This window comes from Gymnogyps californianus, chromosome 18, assembly GCF_018139145.2.
Source record: "Gymnogyps californianus isolate 813 chromosome 18, ASM1813914v2, whole genome shotgun sequence".
Taxonomy (NCBI): Eukaryota; Metazoa; Chordata; class Aves; order Accipitriformes; family Cathartidae; genus Gymnogyps; species Gymnogyps californianus.
Window position 1 is genome coordinate 7771108 of NC_059488.1, and position 22253 is coordinate 7793360.

The window sequence follows — 22253 nt, forward strand, 5'->3', positions numbered from 1 at the left end:
AGCAAAGGTGCCTTCCCATCGCACTGGAAGTGGCTGCAGCCGCTCTGCCTGATGAGAGCGATGCTCTGGGACAATCCCCAGAACGCCAACGCAAACCCTCCCAGTTTGCACCCACAACCCTGTTGCAGCTCTTTGGCACAGCTGGAATTGCAGCTAGTGCCAGCACGCAGCCTCGGGGCTGGGCTGCCTCCCTGGGATCAGCAGCACAGGGGGATACAAGGCCCAAACAGCTCAGCAGCTCTCACAGGAACGTGTTTGTGGTCCTGCAGCTGTCAGCAGGTAATGTGCAGAGGGCTTCTCAAGCCCTGGCAACGTATCTCCAGCCCCTTCTCAGGCCCTGGGCTGCGCTGCTAAAGGCTTCTGTCTCTTAAAGACACCAAGGTCAGGAGTTCTCCCCAGGCTCACAAGTACGAGCTCTGGATCATCCCAAATAGAAGTGAACACAAATGCTGTGGTTGCTATTAGTGCCTTATTAATCACGCCCTGGCCCTGCTGCTCCCTCTAGCACGGCAGATCGCTTATGCCTCTGCTTTCCATTCATGGTGGATGTGTGGTGCATGGAGCATTTCACAAGGCAGCGTCAGACACTGGAATGAGCTTTCTGAAGATCTGAGGCCTCTTTCCTTTCCTGGGATATTTACCTTCAAAGGTCACCCATACCCCTCTATTAATTCCCTGTGCGCATCTTCCAGGGGAGAGAAGCAGCTCTGCTTTTTTTGCTGATTCCCCCCAGTTCTCTCCCTCCCTTTTCCCAGAGAAATGTTTGCTACGAATCATGTGGCCAGCTTTGTTGTGAGAGTCATAAAAAGGACATTTTTCATCTCTCCTTTTTCCTGCTCTCGCTCCCTTCTCTCTCTCAGTATCAGACAGAGATTTATTCCCTCCCTGATGCCTGTGGCATTCAGAGCTGGGAGGGGTCAGGGGAGGCACTGATGGGACGATAATAGATAATACAGTGGTTCCCCAGGGTCTTGTCCAGCTCCATAGCCGATCCATCAGCAGGCAGCGCTCGTGCCAAGGTCAGCGGTAACGAGGATGTGGTAGGGTCCCAGCCTCCCCCATGGGGCATCCTCCAGTCAGGCTCCCTCGATTCATGCTCCAGCTTCTGATCTCTACAAGAGCTGCCTTGTGCAAGCCACAATTTGCAAGAGAGCACATGTCCACTGAGTGCAGGCGCTGGGGTAATGACCACATTACCGTGCATGCACGCTCGGCTTCACCTGCCCCAGCCCTCATCCCCACCACAAACAGGTCTACAGGTTTTCTTTCAAGGAAAACGCCCATCATTGGCAATACCTCCCCTCCAGGAGCTAAAACCATCTCCATCCATGTGCTTTGTGCATGACACATTACATAGCTGTAAGAAGTGTGCAGATTAGGGTTGCTGTCCTCCTGGACCCGAGTCCTAGGTCCTTTCATTTAAAATAACCCCACAACACAGTGCTACTAGCAGGTGTACTCAACCCCCATACTCTGTGTAATGACCTTGTTTTACAAGAGGGAGGATGCAGGGCACTGAGTGGGATGGGTTTTGATGATACTAGAGATCTAAAGACACAGAGGGTCTGTGAAGACATCCAGGATCTTCACCGATGTCAATACAGCTTGTTATTCAAGGTGCATTTGGAAACCCCAATAGATGTCCAGACCCACATTTATCCTCCTAACCACCTTTTCTGATTGAAGTTCACTGTGCACTGAAATTAGCAGGCATTAAATGGTCATTTTTGGAACTAGAAGTAAGCACAAAGATATGGATGCTGTCTACAGCTATATTTTAGATTATATTGATTTGCACAAGGTCACACAAGGAGTTTGAAGCCAAAACACACCAGCACACAGTTGGTACCCCAAGCACAAGTTTTCTCCCCAGGAGCTAGCAGTGCAGAGTGCATCCTCAGCATGAACACACTGTCCAACATTTCAAGGGCTGCTTTTAGAGAAAAGCTTTCATTTGCCTCTTAGCAGTGCAAGTTTCCTAATTCTGCGTACTATGTCCCAGAACATATTCCTGGACACAAGGACTGCACAGACGTGCCATTCTCTGCCATTCTACACCTGTACCTCCTTCAAACCCTGCATGGCCATAACCCTGCCTCCGACGTGCTGCCTTCCACTTGGCAGTTGGCCTGTAGGTTGGGCTGACCTTGGGTGTGCTGGCAGGATTTCCCTGGCACTCTGTCATCCCCATGTCTCCTGCCGGGTCCCCCCCTACCGTCTGCCTTCGCTTCAACCGTTCCTTTCCTGAATTTTACATCCCATTTTCCTTCTAACTTCATCTCCTCCTACTATTCCACCTCCCATTCTCTAAAACTCATCTTAGTCCTTTGGCAGCTGCTTTCACCATGTTCCTGCAGCAAACTCACCTCTCTAAAGCATTTGGTCACTGCCATCTCTCTTCTTCAAATTGTTACAATTGGCCAAGGGCATCAGTTATCCAGTACCTCCTCTTTTCTTTGTATCATTTGCAATTGTCCTAATGCTCTGTTAACAATTGTCTCACTGGCCTTTAGCAGCTCAGCTGTTACCTTGGCCATCCCTGCAGCTTCCTGGCTTAACTGACTGCTCTGTCCTTATCTTTCACCTTCCCCGAGAAGGGAGGTTTCAATGCTCGTGCTTCTACTTTGCAAGTGGCCTTTCCACCCAAAGTGTCCGTGATGTTTGCACACAGCCAGAACAAAGTTTAGAAAGCTGCCCAAAAGGTGCTGAGATATTTCCAGCATCTCTTTAGCACACGGAGTGCACTGGTAGGTTTATTTCTGAGACACTTAAAGAACATTTCAGGTCATTAATATGTGGCCCTGGAAAAAAAGCTAATCTAGCTGTAGACCAGCTGCAAAGATGTGTCAAAGAAACAACACTGAAGAGCAGAGGGTGTTCCTGGAAAGAACCCACCAGGAAAAGCTGGACAGGCAAGAAAGATGAATATTACAGCAAGCCCACATCTGATCCACAATCCCTGGAAGCCAGACAAATAGAGAGTGTAAAGCCACAAAAATCCAAAAGATTGGGGCAAACAAAAAAGTTTTAGAAAAAATATCTGAGCACTGACAAAACAAATCGTAAAAATGTAACATAGTGACTGGAATCACTGTCAGGCTGAAGGCACCAGAAAAATGCAACCAAGTTAAAAAATATAGGACTCCCATCAGTTCAGGTAATTGCATATCCTATCCAGTTCCACAGCAAAAGGCACTTTGTGTCTCTGCCACCATTCTCACATTGCTAAGATAAGAATTTCTATTTCAAGAATAATTTTCTTCTACTGGAGATGTTCCAGGCTGGGTATGTGCTCGCATCGCTGTGTGTACATTAGCTACCGCAGAGCTCCCAGCCGCATCTGCCTGGATCGTGCTGTCTTGTGCCCGGGTGGCTACAGCATCTGGTTGGGCAGAAAGACCTGTTACCCCCTTCAAAAAAAAAATCCTGAGTACACCGTGAAGATACTGGTTATCCTTCAGTGTAGTTATTTACTGCAGTTGTAACAGTTTCTGGCTACTTCAGGCTCCCAGCTTAAGAGAAAATAAATAGCTAAGTCAGGGTTTGGCATAAGGTTCAGGTCCTGCACATCAGCCACAGAGCTGGGAAAAAAAGATCTAAAGAACAGAGGATTTAGATCCCTTATTACCAATTGCATTACACTGACTAGGAAAGTAATTTACTCTCTCATACAGACTGGCTGTTGTCTATGGGTTTGTCTCCATTGATTACAGCTGGGTGAAAAATTTCTTCCAAAACTTTTACCATCTAAAACTACTTCTTGCCACAAGTGGACTTCTTCCCTTGCAAACTTCTGCTTTTGCAGTCTGTGCAATGAAAACCCGGTCAGGGGAAACAATCACAAAATCCTTTTTGTGAAAGCAAAGCTTTTCAGCCCTCATTGACATCTTTTCCTTTCAAATGAAGTAATGTTCCCACCCAGCCAGAGAGATTCAAGCATGGGATGGAGGTCAAGGGGAAGACCTTGCTCTTTGATTTGTTTTGCTCAGCATTGTGGGGTTTTTCTTGGTTTTTTTTACTCATCAGGATGTTTTGCATTTGTTGACAACCGCAGACTGAGCACTGTTCCCTCTCAGCCATTGATTGAGACCTCCAGGCAGAATAGCTCTGTCCCATAATCACATCCCACCTGAGTTTCTCAAAGGGTAACAGCAGATTTCCAGTCAGTAGACAAATGTGTCGAAGACAAATCTAAATAGTCTTCAATTAAGTCAGCCAAAGGGTATCTCCAACCCAAAAATCAATGCTAATGCACAAAGTCCAGCTTGTGAAGCCAGTTATTTAATGGGTAAGAGCTGGCTTGGTATCTTCACTGCAAGACACATGTTTCCATGTGTGCGTTTAGGACTGTTACAAGTATACATCTCACTCTTAGCCTAGGAGGGAATAGTAAAGCAAATTGGTGCTCTTGTAACCATGTGTACTCCTAAGTACAGCTATGAGCATCTGATAAATCTTTTAAAGTGCATGTTTACAATGGATTTTATTCTTTTTACTGTTCTATACATACGAGCCCTCTGAGCAAAATAACAGATCCTGTGACACTTAGAAGAAGCCACTGCCTCATTGGCTGCCCACAGTGACATAATTTGTATTGTTATTTCCTCATCCAAATTACAAGGATTGTAAAGAAGCTTCAGAAATTCAGAGTAATCAGTGCTTTGATGGCACAGATCCTGCAGCTGCCGTGCAGGTGGAAGACCTACTATTTCAACTGAGAGTTTTGCCAGCCCAAAGACTGCAAAAAAAATTGGTCCCTGAGTGTTTTCTACCAGTTTTTCCTCTTGTTATTTTCTTCAGTGGTTAATGGAAAGTGAGGACAAGCGGAGATCATTTAAAAATGATCTTTCAAGGCCTCTCCATGGGTTTATTGCCAGGACCTATTTAGAGGACCATAAAGCTGTAAGGGGCCTATAACTTTACCATATAGTCCACAAGCTTCTTAGGAAAATGAAGAGCCTTTACATTCACACCCTGCTTGTTTTGCCATCTCTCCCGCTCCTTACAAACACACCCGCACGCGTGTGTGCAGGGACTGCCGGAGCCGCTAATTGAATTCACTCTTGTGAAAGCATTAACAAATTGTAAGTGACCTTTCATACAAATTTCAAAGTCAAGAATTCACCACTAACTGCACATCCCTTTTCTGCCATTCACTGTTATGCAAAACCCACAAACAATTAAAAGAAATAACGAAGAGCCCAGCGGCCCTCTTTCCTAATTAGCTGCAGGAGGCAATGCTTGGGAGTGTGGCTAAGTGCTTCAATTACCTCGGCCCTCCTCGCTGCCCTTGTTAGAAGAGACAGGTCCACCGGCCAAAGGGGAACAATTAAGGCAAGGCAGAGCCAGGCAGTTTGCAGGGGGATGCCGGGGCCATGCCGGCTCTCGCACAAGGGCCAGAGCTGTAATCATACCCCAGATTCCTGCTGGGCTACACAGAGACAAATTAATGGTAGATAGATTGCTAGCTCCAGCCCATCAGTAACGAAGGAGGAAGGGAGACAATATAGCGGTACAAGGGAACTGTAATCAGAATTTTCCTGTGCTATCAGCCCCCTTTCAGGGCAGAGGGACCTGAGCGGTAATGCCTTACTGCTGCCTGCACTGGCAGTACCCCAAGGCCCCGAGCAGAATCGCAGACCCAGCTTGTGCTTTATTTGCTGAAGATAATCTGCGCTAGCTGCACCGAGGAGCCCCACACTCCAGAGATGTTTGAGATCAAACTGGTTCCTGATAAGAAACCAACCTGAGCTAGTGGCAGCCGGTTCGGCTGACCCAGCCACGAGCCAGGGGAAGATCTCTACATGGACACTGCTACCACAGGACAAATCTTTCCCGTCATGAAGTACACAAGAAAGGAATACAAAAGTGGTGCCCCCTGCGGCTGTCTCCCCTGTGGACTGAAGACCCCAAAGACAGATCCTAGCTGTGCAGCAAAAGCACATCATCTCAGATGGAAGGACACCAGCAAGGACTAAGCCCCTCTGAAATGTCATTAACCTTTCAAGAAAGGGTTAAAGTTTTCAGGATAGGCAGTGGTGTTGCAACACAGTTTTAATATCACAACTGCAAAAAAATTCAATTATATGATTTAGCCATTGCATAAGCACCCATGCAGGGCCAGACCCTGCTGCCACGAGGCTGCCATTGAAATCAGAGCAGGGTTTTCGGCGCAGCCCAAACAGCTGCGCAGCTGCCGGGGAGTCGATGCCTGTGCAAGTGTCCTCTGCTCCCTCGCTCCGCTCCCCGCCGGAGCCCGTCCTGACCAGCAGCGGGAAGAGTGCTGCAGGAGCCGTCTGCACTTGCTGGAGAGCTACCTGGAAAATCCAAGGGCTGAAGTTTGCGCTAAAATATTTACAAGCCCCTATGCTTTTGAATTATACAAGAAAAAGGCAATCACAAGTCAAGTTTTTACCATTTTACAACACAACTTAGCAATCGAATTGATTGCACCTTTTAAGCTGGCATAAATCCCCTTCCTGAGCAAAGTCCTTTGTATCCACTTTTGCCAAGTACCTTTTTTCAGTTGATATATAAACCTTTGAAAATAAGTTTGAGGGAAGACTGACAACCTTGAAACCTCAAGAGCAGCATGGCATTGACGGGTGCCGCTCCCTGAGCCGAGTATTATAGATAGATTTTAATTTCATTTTAACAAAATAGCTGTCTCCAGTGGAAGAAGCATCAAGAGCTAAATGAGGACCCGTCTTGAGCTGAATCGCGTTGAACAGACCTCGGCACTGTCATTGATTTTCTGGGAAGAAAAAAACCGCCTCTGGCTACTAAACCAAATTAGTAGTCACTGATGACCAATTATTTTGCCCCACTGTGAACGGAGAGGCGTACTAAAATTCCAGTTTGTCAGACCCAAGGCTCCCTTCTCAAACACCTTTCAACAAGTGTGTACCAAAAGTCCCTCAGATGGTTCTGACGCCTTCCTGTTTTCAGCAACTTCTCCAAAGTTTTAATGAGCTGCTGCTCTGAGGATAGCCTGCCAGAAAGGGAGCCCTTCCCCGCCCAGTGGAGCACTATTTGGCATGGCACAAATCACAGCTGTCAGAATTTATACACACATACACAAAAAAGTGTCAGCCTAATGTTTGCAAATTATAATTACCATTTCTCTTGCATGTCCCTGGTGCCTTCATTTTAGATAAATCCCAGCTCTGAGGTATCAGCTGCAAAGCACTGGAGGCTCATATTGAATAGAATAGATTTAACTAGTTTGTAGCTCATTTAAGGCCTACACTGTTTTATTTTAATATTGTTAATACTTTATTATACTTTTTAACAATGTTTTCACAGTAAAATAGCCTATTAGGAGGCTGCAGCTTCTTTTCCAGGAGATTTCTGGCAGACTAGCATACCACATTGTATAACCAAGTTAGCAGGTTCTTGTCATTTCAGTTGAAAATAGGTCTGTACCCTGACTCTTGAAAGTAAATTAGAGAGAGAGTCTATTAAAGAGACAGGAACTGTTTCAGTGATAATAGTTTTGAAAATTTGCACAGATAAATTTTAAAATATTTAGGAAATGTCAACATTAGAAGGGGCTCCAACTATTTGACTATAAAAGGAAGCAGCTGATTATTTTTTTCCACAATTATAAATAATTTGTTACATCCTATCAGAACTTCTTTCCCTTTCCTTTCTGTGGCAGGGTGCTTGTGCCAAAACAAGGAGATCTGGGTTACTCTGAATGAGACGGATTTTAATCCGCAATAAGCGTTTTCAGCAGATGCTTCCCCCACTCTCCCCACAGCATCTGCAGACGATAACAGCAAAATCCTCCCAGTTCAGAGGAGTGACATCTGGGCAGGGTGACAAAAGGAAACAGAACACACAAGCCGCTCATGCCTGTCCTTAAGTAACACTAAGGCGAGAGGACGTTTTCCCAAAGGCCAGCTGCAAATGAGAAATACTGTCACACTGCCAAGCGGCACCGATATCGGGGCCAAAATTCCCCATCCACTCCGATGAGATCAGCATTTGACCTACAAAGAAAAAGCCGGCTCGCTGAAATTTCTCCCGTAACCTTAGTCAAAGAAGTGTGCTACCTGATATCCCCTGCTCTTCCCCACTTTCTCAGTACTTCTCTCAAAGGAGGCAGGAAAAGCCAGACAAAGCCTCACGTCCTACAGCCCCACCAGAGCTTACGTGTATAACTAAGCACACGAGTCATTCCCACCAATTTCAAAGAGGCAGTTCATGCGTGTATCATTCCAGGCATGATTCTATACTTTGCTGGATCAGGACTTAAATGCGATTAATCACACGGCAGGGAAGGATCTCTGAAGAGCATCAACCCAAATGTGTCCTTTCAAGCATTTACTTACAAGCCAGCTGTGGACTAATCAGTCACCAACTGGCTGGTCCACTGGAGATGGTAAAAGTCACCTCCATAGAGATGTGAAAACACATTCGGCTACCACAAAAATCAATAATCAAACACTACACACAAAGGCTCAATGTTTTCCTGCATCCCTCCCTGCTATTCCTGCACACCAGGAAAGCTCCTGCCTTGGAGAGCAAAGGGACAGGCCAAGGAAACAAGCAGACGTGCAAGGCTCACCATGTACTTGTGCCAGGAATACCAAAATTTACACCACGCGATGAGACTGGAGACCCACCCGGACAATAAGACGCTTGGCCACAGGTTTGCCACATCTTTTATCCTTTGTAAATATTTTGCCCAGCTCTGATCAGTATGAAATGCCAAACTGGAAGGGAAAGAGGTGAGAGAAGAGGGGACAACAAAAGGGTAAATGTCGGTGTCGCCTTCGGCACCGGGTGTCTCCAGATAACGGTCTGGAGCAGCACGGCTGATTTGTAAGCGAAGCCTTGAAAAGCCCTGCAGCATGTGATCTATGAAACAGGAGGTCTGCAGAAGGATGTCTCCTCTGATATGAATGCCCCCTTGGGATGTATATTGCTGGATTGCACATCTAGTATCATTAGAAAACACGACCATAGATTAGGCTGTTTTGAAGCATGTGGTGTGCAATAATTAAGTAATAAAAGTCACCACAGGGGTGAAGGAACAAGAAACAGTAGAGTTACTATTTGCATACGCACTGCTGGTGCCCTCCGTGATTGTCAAAGATTCTCCAGACTGCTAAAAGCTGGCTGCTACCGATTTTGGACCCACTCCTGCCAAAAGCCACGAAGCACCAGCTCACTCTGTGGCACATGGGCGCTCTCTGCAAAAAACAACCTTCTGGTGGAGCTGGTGGCCCAGAAGCAGCCCAGCAGTTAGCCCAAGTCCCCAGTGTCTTGAGGTTCATCTGGACAGGCAGGGAAAGCACTGCCTTTCTGTATGGGAGCTGCAGCTGAACACGCTGCAGGCTACAGGTGGGAGCAGAGCTGAGGGTGATGGCTCCAGTCATTGGTTGCTGCTGGGATGGGAAAAGTCCCTCCCCAGCAAGGTGTGCAAGGACAAGGACCAACAAAACTTGAGGTCAAGGTCCTCCATCACCTTCAAGTGTTTGCTTCTGGGGGAAAAGAATAGCAGCAGGACCACAGCAATAAGTGATATGCTGTCCTCAAGGCAAGAACCCTGCTGCTGCCACTGCCAGTTCCGCCTCCCATGGTGGTTGATGAAGTTAAAGTATCCTCACTTGCAAGGAGCAAAGCTCAACAATTTCAGGCTGCAGCTCTGCCACAAGCTGGTCAGGTTAGTGCCAGCTCCGAGCAGCTGAACGGGACACTGGCCAACAAGCAACTGCCTTTTATTTTTACTGTTTTTCTAGAACCACGGTCATCTGCAGCTCCTCCCTGCTGCTGTCTCCTCCTGGCCAGGATGCTCCCTGGTACCCCCTTTCAAGGGGCAAATACATCTGGTCTGTGCAGCTGAGGCACTAGACCCAGGCTCAGCATTTCAGCTCCCCTTTCTGCTGCAGACACCTGAGCCTCTGCATTGGGTCCGTTTTTATCCCTATTCAGACTGCTTAGGACAGCACTTACCCCTCTCACCCAATCCATCATTTCATCTGTTCGCAGCTTTGTGGTATACCACAGTAGTGGTATTTTAATAGCAAAAGCGGTGTTATTTTAGCAAAACACACTTTGCACCCGGTGGTTCTTCCCAGGCAGCTGCCTTGGCTGTGTCAGTCTGGAGGGGACCCAGCCAGAGCCGCTCTGCTGAGCTCCAGAGTGGCAATGCAAAAGCCCAGCTCTCTGCTTCTGGACATTGCCCCAGTCAGTGCTTTCTTACCCACCATCGGGTACCGGCTGGGAAATGCTCTGCTGGAGCCATAGCAGGGCCCAAGGTTGAGCCACAGTCTGTGGTGCTCCATGGTCCTTCCAGCACACCGGGGCTTGAACAGAGGTGGTGATATGGGCCCTGTAAAAGGTTGTGCAAAGACAGAAATTGTGCCCATTCTGGGGAATGCCCTAGCACAGTCCTGCTACAGGTTATCACAAGTGTGTGCAGGCTGTGGTGTATTAACTGCAAATGAATGTGGGTTTTAGTCTGTCTTGAGGAAGAGAAAGCCCTTCCCAGTGTGAGGGTTTATTCATGTTCTCACCAGTCACGCTTTCCAGTAGCAGAGATACGAATGAGCATGGGGAGGTAAAGAGAGGTATTAACTCTGGAGATTATTTTGTTGTCTTTTCAATGTTTTCCAGGCCTTGCACTCCCTTTTTTGACCTCCTCCAACACAAATACAAGGAGCTGTGGATGGAACAGCAGAGAGCCCTGACAGCAGCCCAGCGAGTGGAAAAGAAAAAGGTGATAATACTCCAGCAGTGCTTTCCCTTGCTGTGCACCGCACTGCTACCGGGCATAACCCCCCACTGTCCTACCCCACAGAGGATGGGCTTCCCCCAGCCATGGGGAGGGCTCTCAGCTGGGAAAACATCCTCCCTGACTACTGGAAGGCTGGTGAAGCCTAACCAAGATGAGCTGCTTCCCAGCCAAGATGGGCCTGGCTTCAGCCAGAGCACGTCCTGTGGGGTGACGCTGCGGGAGCGAACACCAGATATGCAAGTCACAAGGTGTGTGCATGAAAGTGCTTTAGAGACAAAAGGAAAGGTGGTTTTTTTTAAAGTATTTTTTTATCTGAAGATATACACAGGAGCTGAGCAAGCTCTCCAGGCCTCTCAAAGGCTTAGACACCTGTCCCGCAGAGACACCTTTCTAGCTATCATCAAGCATCTGTCTGCATCAATATGCCTCTAGTCGCAGGCTGCCCAGCTAAACTCCTGGTATCAATTAAAATGGAGGCTCTGCTTCTTTTTGCATCACTACAAGAGTAAAATGCCCTGCTGTAACAAAGAATTAAGTTTCAAATTATCTTTGGTATTTATGTCATCCTCATGCCAGGAGGCCTGCAGACTGTGCTTTGGACAGCAACAGCTCTGCTCAGGTTACCTGCGACAGTGGACAAAACAATGGAACAGCCAGCAAACGTTCAAAGGACCAGCACCGGCCCTGATCCTGGCATGGTGTGGTTGATGCCAGCACCCGCAGCAGTTGTTAGAGTGCAACGCTGTGCTGTTAAACACACCAATATTGTAATAACATTTAAAAGCAGCCAATGACTGTTTTATTAGTTAATGGCTCAAAGAAGAGTCGAGCTAATATGGTAATGACCAATTTCAATGGGCTTACTGCCATCACAAACTATTCTTTATAGTTGAAGTGCAAGAATAGTGTTCTTAATTAGCAGCTACTTTATGAATACACAAGCCTAGGATGTTGGAAAGTGCATCCCTACCTTACCTCTAAATGACTGATGTTTTTAATCACTAAGTTCCCTCTATCAAGTTCCCAAAGCCTGCAGCCACCAATTACTGAGTTAAGCAACACAAACCTACATCCTAGACCACAGAGCAGACAGATTCCCCAGGGTTTCACGCAGTGGCCAAAACATTCGCCAAATACCTGCACTGGCTTGTGCTGGGACTGTCAAGCACTGCAACCTGCAATTAATCAGAAGAGCAACACACACCAGAGAGCCAGGAAACCCCCCATGGTGGGGGTGGTGGAAGTGACTAGCTCAGAGCACAGGGCTTCCTGCAGGCAGCGGTCATCTCACTGGGATGCTGTATAAAGCAGACACTCTGAGAGCTGGCAGCTGCTCATGTTTTTCTCATCAGTATGTTTTAGGTATCAGTATTAGCTGTATGGACATGAAAAACTACCCAGACCAGGCACTTGTGATTGTCAGTCGAAAGTGACTTTGAGTCTTGTTCATCCCAGTGTCATTACGTTGCATGACACCAGCCTGATGTATATAGCTGTGGCTGTGCAGCCGTTTCAGCCCATTCTTGTTTACCTTTGGTTACAGAAAGACAAAGCGCGTGAAATTCGCACCACATTTCTGCGAAAACACCCACTACCTGCAAAGGAGGAGTCCTTCTGGCGCCTGCCCCACTTGGAGAAGGTATGGAGCACTTGATTGAACTCAAGGACACCTTCTAACCGTGCCCACGTGCCCTGATAACACCCTTAGCACACAATGAAGGTAGACACGAGGCTCTTACCTCAGAGCTCCCTGAGACCCAGACCCTAAAATGGTCCCGCACTGGATGCGTTCAAACATCAGCCCCTTTTGGACTTCAGGGTGGGATATTTCTTGCAGCCGTAAGCCCTGGAAGAGAGGCAGCAGTTGCCCAGATAAGGGCTTAATGACTTATTTCCTAGCTTGTGTGCACTTTCATGAGCTTCACAAGATGAGAAGCATCTTTTTATATCTCCGTTAGTACTGGGGTGGCCCTTGTTCTCTGCTGGTATTCCCGCAACTGCCCTACACAAGCAGGACAGTCAAACCTGCGTTTTGGTAGCCTGCCATTTTATCAGCTCTCACCATAACTAATTCAAACCACACCAGATGTTTCAAGAAGCATTTTCACCCCAAGAATTAGAGCTTTCCAGAAAGCCCGCACTCTTGATACCTCTCTAAACTACCTGATTGACAATATTCACCCTGAGACTGAGCAAAGGGTCTAGCCAGGTTACAGACGTGTGTGACACTTCCTTTAATTGATCCAAATAAGAGCCAAGGCGAAGATTTCTTGTTCTAGCAATGGGATCTAAACATCTCCCTGAATTCATCTGCGCATCCTGCTGTGCTCTGGGGTACTTGTTTGAATTCCGTTAGCTTTGTTTGTGGTGTAAATTACAGGGAAACTTCAAGTGAAGAGCTAGGGGGCATTTTAAGAAGGAAGGGAAAAGAGCTGGGCAAGCGGAATGGAAAGGAGACACCAGAAAGTTTGAAAGCACTGAAACCCTGCAGGGAGTTTACATGGCCAAAATCGTATCTGGCATTGACAGATACCACTGCAAAGAGCCTCTCAGCCCTCTGCCCCGGCCCTTGTTCTGATGGGGTTATTTTTTTTTTTGCCATGCTGTTGATTTTTAACCGCAGTTTAAACCAACGAAGAAGCCTTGTGACTTCCTGAAGCTAATTTACTTGTACAAGTTGGAGAGTTTCGACCAAGAAATGTGTTTTGCACCACCTTGATGTATTCCTCTTACGTCCTGTCTAAGACTGTCCGATTAGCATATGTCAGTAATCATTTATCCCCGCTGCCTGTCAGCACAGAGCTGCTGCTGCGGCTAGTGTCAGGGAAAGAACATGACCGATCGCTGTTAAACAGATTGTGTAAGTCACACGAGATACTGGGGCAAGCCTCCTCTTTAGAGCTTCTCTCACCCCAGACCTTTCCATCACTATTCATTTTTCAGCCTGTGTTTTTCTTCATGCTTTCCCTTTTGTTTCATCCATGATTGTGGTTGGGTTCCTCTGCGAGCCACAGCTCTCAAACCTCCGAGTCTTTTCTTCTTCTCTCTGCCTTTCTCCTTCCTCTCCTCTTCCCTTCCTTCCCAGGAGCAGCATCCAGGGGAGGAGGGACAGCTCATTTTGCACAGCCTCTACAGATTTTCTGTACTCCTCCTTTCTCATTACATTAACCTGGAAGGTTTGCCTTTCCCCAGCTGCAGATCATGCACAGCCCATGTTAGGACTTGGATCAGGAAATTTGTTGCTCAGTTGAGTTTCAGCGCATGGTTTCCTCCATGGAAAAATAAGTTCTCTTGAACATCCATAAACATCTACCCAGAGAAAAGTGGTAACAACCCAGAGAAAGTTGATGGTTCCTAAAGACACTTGGTAGCCTCCAAACTGTGCTTTAACTAGCTCTGTAAAGTTGGGTTCTACATAGGTGGTGGTGGAATGGTCTTGAAAGACAAACTGACCTAACCCTTCAACCAAACCCAGGGACTCCAGGAGTCACTCTATCAATCCCTCCTTTACAAGGGTGACAACAGGCAGCAGTGCTCCAAAGAGGTGAGGGAGCTTGTTCTTGCAGTGTTTCTGTCCTTGTGAAACCTTGCTCAGGCTCATCCATGGTGGTTGATAACTACTTTATGGCTTTTTTAAGACTCAGTGGCCTGGGGAGGCCAGCCATTAGCACTGACCACTGTAGGCAGTTTACCGAAACACTGTCTTTAATCCGTATAACACCCTCATCCTACTGTGCAAAAAGCAGTATGAAAAGCAACCACAAAAGTATGACTTTACAGAAAACTTGTTAGCAGACTCCCAGCTGCACATTATTTTCTACCAGCCTTCAGTGACATTGTCCTGCTCTGGCCATTACAGAAGACACTCGTGACCTGGTAACAACTTCAAACTCTGGGCAAGAATATTCAGAGACTCCATTGCCCTGACCACAGCCCCACTTTGGACTATTTTTCCGTGTGACCTGAGGCTGGTGCAAGCTGCAGGGGTGTGACGTGTCCTCAAGCCACTCATCCTTCTTGTCACTCAGTCTCCCCATCATCTGGCATGATGCCTTTCAGTCTGGCCTACTCTGGGCCTTGGGGGGAGCAATGCAGAGCACTCAGCTACCAAGATGGTTGTAACCCAAAGCAAGGCGCAGTAGGAAGATGAGATTTTGTTCCTTTAGACCCATAAAAATCAACAAGGAGGATTTTTCTATTCCCATCCTGACCCCTTACAGAGAGCTGCAGAAACTGGGCGTGGATGTCGCTACTGGCTCTTAAACTGGACTTTCAGTCCCTGCAAGACTATCTCCTGGCACCATGCTAGAGCTTGCAGAGGAAGTAGAAGAGAAAACAAAGGAGCTTTGCCCTCCCCACTAATTGCCTCTGCTTGCTCTCTGCATTGCCAGGGCTGCATGACATTACAAAGTCATTCAGGCAGTAAAGTATAGACATATTGACTATATTTTCATTTGGACATAGGTTTCAGCCCCACTGCTTTAGGATAATGGCCCATGCTATTAAGCTAACGGGGTGATTTACAGGCTCTCCCACACTGGGTGACCGCTCCTGCTCCACCTCTCGCTCTGGAGGACCGACCTGGCGTGGGGTTTCCTGGGCCCTCCAGCTCGCTGAGACAAACAGGTTGCAGGGAGCCAGTCATGTCCTGATGGACAGTTCATTAGGGAAAGTTGCTGAATTGGAGTATTTCACTTTTTTTTTTTACAAAACCAAACAGAAGTTAACTCCTTACCTCAGCAAGATGCTTCTACTGCCCTCCTCTTCCTCAGTCACACCCCAAGGCAAATGGCCTCTGCCTTGCTCTGCCTGCAGTGACATGATTCCTGGGCTCAGTTTTTGCCAACACAGCTGGGACTGTGCACCAAGACTTCATTTATTTGTAGATGTGGGGCTATATTCCCTGGGGACCGCACCTCAGGCACCCAGCATGGACATAAATACTCCTGCCCCGCAAGTTCATGGGATGTGTCCTGTCCCTGTGTCACTCATCACTAGCATCTTGCTGGCCCAGGCAGAATGGCATCCCTGGTGTCAACCAAACTCTAGGAAGGATGTTGCTGCCAAAATACAGCATCCCCACAGCCTTGCCTGTGCCAGCCCACGGTGAGGCTCCAGCTATCTCCATCTGAATATTTGATAGTCACAATCCAAACCAGTAAGTCAACAGTGGCCACTCCACAATAGATTTCCAAGGCTCTGTCAAGTCAATCCAGAAAGATTCAGGTAGTGACACCTCACACAGCAGTGATGCAGGACAGAATTCACCTGTGTGTCAAAATAGCTCCATGCACTGCGTGTCACTGACACACGGCAGGGTTTTTCCTTTGCTCATTAGAGAATTCCAGCTTGCACAGACGTTGAAGGTGGCTTTCCAGGGAGAATAGTCTTGTTTACTTGACCAAACAGGGGGAGGAAAGAAAATGCGGCAACTTTGGACAACACTTTTGTCAACATGCGCTGCCTTCCCGAGCAGATGAAACGAGCTGCTCTCGATGTGCGATATGAATAAGCGATAAGCAATTGACGAGCAAGTGTTCGGGTACCTTGGCAAAAGACTTAATTTGCAACCTGGCACAAAATCAAAGGCTCTGTCAACGGCTGAGCGGCTCTCCCGCATATGCCTTGCGTTACCTGGGAAAGCTCTGTCAGGTAAATTTCCACTGAAAGTAATTAGAGGAATCCCCACTGTATAAACTTTGCAGCAAAATTCTGGGCTCCAGAATTTGATTCTCACCAGGGATCCAATATCTGCTCACAGCCTGATCCTTCATCAGAATTAACAGTTGAGGTTTAACACATACACACAAAAGTGTTCCACATTTTTTTTTAATGCCTTACCTCTATTTTTGTCTAAAGAGCTGAACTGACAAGCACAGCTCATGTAATCTTGCAACTGTTGTCTTGTCAGAAAAGCCATAGACTCTGCTTAAATAACCTAGGCTTGATACGCACGGCACACGGTGGGCTGGCTTTTCAGCTATGGCATATACCCTCCCAGGTTTGAGGGCAGCAAAACTTCATGGAGTTAGAGTGTTACAAAACTTGTGTCCTGGGGCCTAAATAGCACTTAAAGAATAAAGCAATGAGTTCAAGAGCTTTCTGTCACCATGGTACCAGATCAAACCTCCCTTCAGCTGGGATTTTGGCTGACAATAAAAAGTGTCACCTGATGGCTGTTCAATGGCCCAGGTGACATGAATTTCTGGGTCCCAGCCCCACAGTGACAATCCAAAGCAGCACCGCTGGCCTTCAGTGATGACCTGCCTACAACAGGCACAATGCAAAAACGAAATACAACACCCTGCAGGGTTCCAAATGGGCAGCAGAGACCCAGCTACCCTCAGCATGATCCTTGCACATCTCCACTGGGACCACAGCAGAGATGTCACCTCCCACACCGCAGCCATTCTGTGACTAAACACAGGCTCCGGGCCCCAGTCACCATCACTACATTTTCTTGCAGATTCTGCAGGTTTTCTTGTTTTGCCTAATAGCTTAAGCTTCCAGCAATGTAATTGCTCAAATCACAGCAAAGCATTTCCATGGTCCAGCCTTTGCCAGTATCCCTTTGCACATGCCCTGGACACTCAACCTCTCCATCACACCCTAATGCTGCCCTCTGCCATGCTCAGCCCTTTCTAGTGTCTCCCTCAGAGGCATGGTAACCCATCATTCCTCTGCCTTTTTTATCGCTCTCCAACATCTCCTGATTAACACAAGAAAACGCCACCCCTCCCTGTGCAGCCTTACAGCCTGGACCATCCCCAGGGCAGGCTCCACCTACATCCAAGCCCTGGTGCCCAAAGGCAGCACAAGCAACTGTTGGCAGCCAATGCCCATGGCTGTTACGGAGATATTCACCCGTGAAGGAACAGATTTGGGGTGCTTGCAGCCTCACGGCTTGCAGTAGAGTAAAACCGCACACGCTGCGTTGGGTTACAGGCGAGCACCTACCCTTGCTTTCAGTGCTACCTACAGTTTCATACACAAATCCACAGAAGTGCTTTTTAAATGGACTTGGGGTTGCATTCATGGACCTAGTCTGCCTTCTGCAGAGATGCTATTTACCAACCGACAGCTTAGTCTGAAGTAAAACTCTTGCCTGGCATGAAAAGGGCCAGGATTCAACTCTCAGAAACACATGAGGTTGGTGTGAAAGCTGCCAGCTCTGGTCTGACCCCGGGACATCTGCCAAGGGGGGCACACGCTAGGTTACAGCTCCAGTGGGTCAATTCTCCTTTACTCACACTATTGCCCAGAGAAGCGACCAGTGAACTCCAGCAAACATCTGTGGCCCTTATTTTCAGGAAGCAAAAAAAAATCCCAAATCTCTACGGAGCATTAAATACAGCAGCCAAAAATTGCTGAGCGCTTTTTTAAACCTTCCTGGGTTTGAAGCAAATAAGGATCATTTAGCCCAGACTCCCTTGTCCTGCATTTCCTATGTTCTTAGGATTAGAAAGGTGGGGAGAGAAAAATCAACCCCATTCATTAAACTGGTTAAGCGCACTACTGCCAGGAAAAGCCACAGTATTTGTAACCCTAATAATCCAACACACACCTCCAAGCACAGCTCATCTTGGACAGAATAACGTCTGTTTTAAAAGTACCTGCCTCTAACTTGTCATGGCATTTGTTGACAACCCTATTGAAAGCCGCTCTCAATGCAGCTGTGAAGGATCTTTCAGCACCTCTTTCTCTTTCCTAGACAGTTTTTGAAAGGGAGGGGAGGAAAAAAAAGCACCATCAATACAGGGGGAAAAAGGCATCAGCAGCCAACATCAGCTGATGAAGCGCCTCACCTGGGCCCCCAGCACACCGCCTCCAATTAAATCAAAATGGTTTGTTTTTAATGGTCTTTTACACTGACAAGTGGGCTATCATTCCAGGCCTAGAGAGCTGTCAGGGAGCCGAGGCAAATCCTCCGTTGATAATGCCCAATGCTTCCAATTAGGAGCCGAGGCCGCTCCTGGCGCACTAACGATTCCCCAGCCTCCCCCAAGGCCCCTTCGGCGCTGGCTGTTTCGTCTTCCCTCTTCCTCCGCCGCAAATTACTGACACAAAACGGAGGCGCCCCGGTGCCTCCTCACCACGCCGGGCCCCGGCCCTGTTGGATTTAATGAGGCGATGGAAGTTTTTGCGGATCTTTCGCTAAATTCTTTTCTTGTTTGACAGCTGCTTGAGTGTTGACCTTATAAAAGATTTAGTGTTTCTCATTATTTTCTGTCAAGCTTTACAAGTGATAGCTTCACGGAAATCATTTGCATCTCGATGTGCGCGCGCACACAGTTTTTGTCTGTACGGGGATGCTCGGCGCGGCATGCGTCAGTGTGTACACACTACCCCTCTCCATACCGTGTATTTTATTCCCTCCTCCCCCCTGAAAAAAAATCTACAAACATGGCACTGTTATTTTGGGTTGTTTTGGGGGAAAAAAAAAAAAACACACAGGAGAGGACTTAAAAGACCCAGGATTTGTTAGATTCCTGTAAATGAGGGAGGTTTTGAAAAAGGAATAGAGATTGGTTTCCTGTAAAGAGAGCTCAAGAAAGTGTTTTGTCACCCGCTAAAAGAATTCGATCAAATGGATGATGGAAAAACTAGTCTGAGTCTAGGGGCAGCTTTGTTGTTAAAGTGAAAAATCACACAAGGCTGGGAAGCTGCCTTTGAGCTGGCGGGCAGAGCCAGGCAGGTGCTGGGAGAGGAACAGGTACAGCCATGTCTCCCTGCAGCCAAGCGTGGATCCTTCCAGGGCAGGAGAGCCTGGTCCTGCTTATTACTTGCTTCAGCCCTTTTCATGGGTTCTTTCTCAATACCTCCTACAAATCATCACAAACCATTTAATCCAGCTATATTAATTAAAACTTCCCCCCAGAAGCTAAGCTTACTGACCACCCAAGGGTGCTCATAGTGCCCAGCAGCTACAGCACACACACCTCAGCACCCACCTCAACGTTGAGAAGCCCAACACCAACAGCACCCACAAAACCCTGGTCGGTCTCTGGGGTAGGTGCTTTGCTGCCATCAGGGGAGCTCTGCCTTCCCTGTACCAGCTTAGCCTTTCTGTATCTCACAGGCAATTTATTAGTCCTCCATTAACATACCTGCTTCTGCTTGCAACATGCATGTGGTTGTACTAATGCTTGACAAGTGCTTATTTACAGTCCTGTGATTTAAAACATTATTATAACTGAGAAACACAAATGAAAATAACCCCCAAATACATATTTAAGTTTTAGGAGTGATAAGGTTTTTTTTATTGCCCCTCTAATTCTTTGAAGCAAGCACTGACATTGCAGCATCCCAGCTGCAAGAGTCCTGCAGGTTTTGTCAATAACAAATGCAATGAACAACAGCAAAACATTGCTTCTAATCAGCAGCTGAAAACCATTGCAGCTCCATCATCCTGCAAGGAAAACCACCAAGCTTATGCCTACAAACTACATCCCTGTCCTGCTACAGCCAATGCTCCAAATCCGTGATTCAGACAAAATCCTGGCATAACAGCCCGTAACCACATTAGAGTAATGGTAAAGATCATCAGCTGTCTCTAGGGGAAGTACCTTTGGGTTCATCATTTAAAATATGAATTAGAAGAATCAGAGATGAGGATTCATCACTGGCATTGACTTCTCGACACCAGTCTCTGTCATAATAAGACCTTTGACCCAAGGACACTCTTATCTTGACTCTAATTACTGGCCCTCATTATAAGAGGGTTTCTCATTTTTTTAAATAGCACTTGTCCCCTGTCTTACACCTGGTGCTTCCCACTTACTCATGCTGAGGGCAGAAGCTGGCATCCCTCACAGTTTTGTCAAGGCTCCACCAATTTTAATTACTGCCAGTCGTGGCTCAGTGCGACATTTCTCACCTGGGAGCTTCGTACCAAGACTGGAGTGAATAAACTGCTGTCTCCTCCCCTGTGGCTTCAACCCGATCCCTGGCAGAAATTTCCCTCTGCCCAGTTCCCAGCACTGGTGGGCAGCAAGCACAATGGGAAAGGCAGAGGCACATTCCAGAGAAGCAGCTCAGCTGTCCAGACCTGCAGGCACTGGATTTTTCTAACAATCCCAGCTCTGAGGGAAAAACTCCTGCATCTTTAATGGAAGGCTGGAGTTGGCCCAGCTGGGGATTATCCCTGCCAGCTCCCAAGGGCTACCCACCTACTCTAGCAGTCCTTGGCTCTGCCTCCCCCACTTTTCCCTCCTGGAGAGGGGTTATGTCACTGCTGCTACTTGTGAGAAAGCAAAAACATCCAGAAACAACTGTCTGAAGTTAGGCACTCAAATGCATATTTAACTACCTGAACGCCTTCCTCCAGAGAGGGGGAATAGCTAAATACGCTTTGTTTGTCTTGATTAATGAGATCACTAGCAAGCTTTTCAGGGCAAAGACTGCTGTGTATTTTTACATATGCAAAACCTGACATCCAGCCAGCCTGAGCAGGGTGGGGGAAGCGGGAGGCAGCTCGGCACATCCACACGAGGCAGATGTATGGCATGGGGAATTGTGTTGGGGCAGGTAAAGCCCGTGGACCCCCATGGTAAACCCACTCCATACATGAAGACACTCACACATCTCAGTAACTCTGCATCTAGTGTATAGGTTTGCTGCATGCGGCTGTGTGTAAACCCCACTGCTCATCCCAAAGGGCCCCGGGACCTTTCTCCCCCAGATGACTTCCCCTTTGTTTATTTGTCATGGGCATTTGTTCGCCCCCTCCCCAGCTCGAAGGTGATTCCTGGGGAGAGGCTGCTTGTGTGTTTGTTGGGCAGGTCATGAAGGAGTCCCTGACCCCGACAGGGGCTTCCCTGGGAGCTCTGAGCCCATCCTGGCTCCCTCCGTGAAGCACACAAGTCCTGTGTTGTAGAAAACAAGTCATATTTATTTCAGGGTCCACCTTAAGGCATGCCAGCGTTTGAAAACATCAGACAACCCACACACCACAGTAAGACTACAGGATCTCGTTACTAGAGCAGAATAAGAATTTCCTGAAGTGAATCAGAAAACCGGTCCTCATTTTAAACAGGTTAAGTGTTTAACTTCAGCTGGAGCAACATCTCCCACACAGGCAAAAACCCTTGTGCTCATCTGCAGTCTCTTCCCTGTTTGTGCTACAGCCCATTTTCTTTGGCTGGCTGCTCGCTGTAACCAATCCTCTATCTGCTCCTTTCGTTATAGGTTGGGCCTCATCTCAGTACTTTTCCAGACCGTGACGCTCGTAAAAAGGCGTTCAGTGCCTCCCATTGAGAAGTGCCTGCGAGACGTGGTCCCCTTCCCCAGAGCATGCATGCAGCGAGGGCCACAGCACCGTGCTGGGCACCACAGCCCTTAGACCCTGCAACAGCCGTAGGTGATAGGCTTTCTCCCTAGTTTTAAAGTTATTCTCATGCACATATGGCCAAATAAATCATAAATATGAGAGGAAGGATTCTGTGTCAGCCTGTTCATTGCTTCATGTCAGATGCACAACACCTTAGTCTGTTCACCACGATTCTCA

At 47.5% G+C, this 22253-nt stretch overlaps 1 protein-coding gene across 1 annotated transcript in view; it reads left to right on the forward strand.

The window, feature by feature from the left end:
• Positions 1-22041, forward strand: part of CFAP77 (cilia and flagella associated protein 77) — a 61518-nt gene extending 39477 nt beyond the window's left edge. The window contains exons 4-7 of the mRNA XM_050908154.1: positions 10627-10729; positions 12171-12176; positions 12291-12386; positions 21935-22041. Of these exons, the coding sequence (XP_050764111.1) occupies positions 10627-10729; positions 12171-12176; positions 12291-12386; positions 21935-22003 (274 nt within the window). The 3' untranslated portion in view covers positions 22004-22041. The remainder of the gene's footprint in view (positions 1-10626; positions 10730-12170; positions 12177-12290; positions 12387-21934) is intronic.
• Positions 22042-22253: the final 212 nt, after the last annotated feature.